General features: G+C 47.8%; 1 protein-coding gene across 1 annotated transcript; it reads left to right on the top strand.

Annotated features, from left to right (window-relative positions):
• Positions 1-311: 311 nt before the first annotated feature.
• Positions 312-906, top strand: Pmar_PMAR022763 (ubiquitin, putative; the record flags this gene model as incomplete). The annotated part of the gene is made up of 3 exons (XM_002767214.1): positions 312-414; positions 463-549; positions 597-906. The coding sequence occupies 3 exons, from the start codon at positions 312-314 to the stop codon at positions 791-793; spliced, it is 387 nt and encodes a 128-aa protein (XP_002767260.1). The 3' UTR covers positions 794-906.
• Between the last annotated feature and the right edge of the window lie 2,991 nt (positions 907-3,897).

The raw sequence follows: 3,897 nt of genomic DNA, 5'->3' as shown, positions 1-3,897 counted from the left end.
TCCCCAAGCGCGACGAGCGGAAAGGATTGCAATAAAATTGCAAGAAACCCCAAAATGAGCCTTTCCAAGAAATCTGCGCTTAGCGAAATCGATCAGTCGATCGATCGGCCCTCGTAGAAGGCAGGTACCGAGACCAACGTCTGAGGGGACTTGGTAATAAGGGTATACGGTGGCTGTCTTCCTCTACGTTCATGTTGTTGGTCTACGCGTTATAGTAGCTGCTTTTCAATGCCGTTGGAATGTATTCTGATCATTGTCATCTCGGTGTCTGCTTACTGTGACGATGTTGATGATGTTGTTGTTCAGGAACCATGCAAATATTCGTGAAGACCCTAACCGGCAAGACCATCACTCTTGATGTCGAGGCCGCCGACACCATCGAGGCTGTCAAAGCTAAGATCCAAGACAAGGAGGGTAATTTCGCGTACCTCTTTTTATGACACACTGTAAGTACTACTTTAGGAATCCCTCCGGATCAGCAGCGTTTGATCTTCGCTGGCAAGCAGCTCGAGGATGGCCGCACTCTCTCTGACTACAACATCCAGAAGGGTGAGAATCTTTCATGCCGTTACTCGGGGCATCACACTTCCTTTCAGAATCTACTCTTCATCTCGTTCTCCGTCTTCGTGGTGGTGTTATCGAGCCCTCCCTAGCCGTCTTGGCCAGGAAGTACAACTGCGACAAGATGATTTGCCGTAAATGCTACGCTCGTCTCCCCCCTCGTGCGGTGAACTGCCGTAAGAAGAAGTGTGGTCACTCCAATCAGTTGCGCCCTAAGAAGAAGCTGCGATAAGACCCTCATTGTCGCTGCCGACGTAGTCTAGGTGCTGTAATAGCCGTCGTTTTGGCGTTGGTTATTAACATCCGGATGGCGCTGGTTCCCCTTGCCCGCTGGTTTTGAGGATATGTTTTAGTGTTGTGTTGTATTCTTGCAAATGAGGCTCTTCGAGAGGTAGAATAAGTGGTAACGCAATCGCGAGAATTTCATGTGCTCGAGGAAGAATAAGATTTTTGAGACTTTGTAGATGTATACCTCCTACTCTTTTGCTATCGTATATACGATTTTGATTGTGATTCGTTTGCCGGAACCGGACTGGTCCATGAGGGAGATTAGGCGATCAAACGAGGGTCGCTCTCAGATGAGGCACTCGCTGTAAGGTGAATCCAGCAGTCTCAAGAAGCATTACGTTGACACGGTTATCGGAGTCACCGAGGTTCTCGTCGAAACAAGTCGGGCTCTGAGGAAGTAGGGACCATCTTTCACGATGAAGCTACAGGAGAGTGCTGGTAGCCATCGATGAGCCATCGTTTGAGCGTATCGTATGAGTTTCCCGAGACAGTACACTAACTGTCACAGGTAGCGTACTGTCTAAAATAATCACAGTGATTATTTTCTGGTTAATACCGATATTTCACTCCGCTCTCAACACAGATCTTGCGTAAAATCGAGCTCTTCATATTGCCCTTGTGGAACAAATTGTGAAGTGATCTCAACACGTCTACAATTCTCATCACAAATTCGTGTTTCTCCCCCGTGTTGCGGCTCACGAACGCCAATCTAGGAGCGCTGAACGAACCAGAAGGTGACACATGCTCGGAGCTAGTACAACTGGATTGATACTTCTCACTTACCGACAGCAGTTTGAGCCTCAAATTTTGAGGGGAGACGCAGACACCTAGTGACGAGAAGTAGACGAATAGTGGTCTGCCAAGCTCCCTATGGAGACTGCCATCAGTACGGCTGTTCCTACTTCCTCCATAGTAGTGCTCCAGCCCGAACACCAACACTTCTATGAGCCCGATGCACTACAGATGACGATAGGCTTATGTTCGGAACCCGAACTCCGGATTCGCTTGAATCTTCACACTCACATCAATATGCTTTCCTGATATCATCGGACCCAGAGCTGATCGCTCTATCGTCCAATAGTTGCGCGTTGTGGACTCTGTGTGCCCAATCTGTCCCCCCTGGTAGGCTATGGCTAGCATGAAGTTTTCCTGAGGTAGTTGTTATGCTGCTGGTGTATTCAGTCTCTTCCTCCGGATAGCAATGCTCCGGTTACTATTACAAATCAATGTCAACGGGAGCTGTGGTGTGACATCCCCGCTTGAGCCCTTCGACACCTCGACAGTGATCATAGCCAGCTCATGCCTTGTAGAGCATACAACACAGATGAGCACATACTTTGCTCCCCAAAGTTTGGTGCCACTCGAAGAGAGCATGTGGAATATCCGACTGTGTAGGCTGTGGTTCTCTGGATACGGAGAATTCCTCAGAGGAATTTCCTTTGCAACTCGTTGGGAGAATCAAGACTACTGTCAACAAAGCTCGCACAGAAAGGCAGTCGATGATTGCATCGCAGCACTGAGATGAACTCGTCGATAGCACTTTCTTCTCAAGATGGACAACAAGTTACCACAAGCGGATCGTTATCGGATCGAACTCCTATGACTGCACATCGATCTTCGCATGCATCTTGTGTACGCAGTTTTGCCCTCGTTAATGCATGGTTAAAAGAGACCGGTGCCTATCGTCATCTCGATCACTAGTCCACCTAGTTCTTCTATTTCCGTCCCACCCGACTGATCATACCGATTCATGCGTGCCGTCTTGCGCATCAATCTCAGAGACGAAAACTCAGCATCGCAACGCGAAAACCCATGAGACTCTCCAGACTGCTTTTCACTAGATGGTATTGAGATATGCTACATATTAACAGATCAGTGTAGACAAAAGTAAACGTCGAGTTAGCAGAACGATGGTAATAAACTTGGCTTCTACACAAGAGTTTCTCATACCAACTTTCTCCCAAATCATCACGACGACACCGACCATGTGAGTCCGCGGCCGCCATCACTGCGAAAAAATGTAAATGAACGTGGAGGAACCGTCAGCGTCACGCGCCACGAAATACAATCTACCAGCGATACTTGGCGACAAGCCGAATAGCCACATAGTGTGCCGTCATGATGTTGCCTTTGTATACCGACGCCCAATCCTCCCGCTTGTTCTCCATAGCATACCGTAAAGTACTGCGCTTTATCTGGATGCCATGATTGTAGATCGCTGTGGCTAGACACACACCAGCCGTCAGCATAGTGCCTGCGGCAATGAAAATGCAACTACGACGATGACAATAATTTATGCGATAAATACAAAACAATTTCTGTTCGTTCGCAAGAGTCTTTCTCTTCCGAAAACAAAATATGATAACCACTTATTGTTTCCGTTTTTCGAGGGCTTTTTTAGTCGGAGAACTTGGTGATAGAGTCTGTGAGATACGTGACTGATTATTGTTGGAAAGTATGCATATGGTCAACTGCATGTGTCAGTGGCAATATGGGAATTCTGAGGAAATTTTGGAAAAAAATTCTTATTGGTTTCTCAACACCTCTACCGCAATTCGTAAATAAACTCCTATAAGCACTGAGAAAACCGCTGAGCTCAGTTTTACTTTTATACACGAAAGTATCCTCTCAAGAGCGAGTCCACATTACTACCAGCTGTTCGGTATCTTCCTTTCCTGAACGCGAATATCGACAGTCCCAGCGTGCTGATACCTATGCACCACATCCCTCACTGCCCAGCTGCGAACTCGGACTTACCAGCCACAACAGAAGTCGACGGGGCAGCTACCATCCACATAGCATGGCTGATCGGAGGCGGCATGTCCGGTCTTATCACTGGATGGGCTTTCTTATACCTACCAACAATGCATCGCTCCGCCTTTTGTTAACGAATCATATTACTGTATAATGGCCGCCGCAGTCCTGCGATCGATGCGAACACTCGGAAGTCCTGTGAATGCTGTCGGGAGTTCACGACTCGTCCCGACCTTCAACACCATCTGTCTAGTGGAAGCTTCGCCGTTCCGCTGCTGAGTCGTTGATAACCAA

Source organism: Perkinsus marinus (assembly GCF_000006405.1).
Source record: "Perkinsus marinus ATCC 50983 genomic scaffold scf_1104296970874, whole genome shotgun sequence".
NCBI lineage: Eukaryota > Perkinsozoa > Perkinsida > Perkinsidae > Perkinsus > Perkinsus marinus.
The sequence above is the reverse complement of the archived record's forward strand: the minus strand, read 5'-3'. Positions and strand labels throughout refer to the sequence as shown.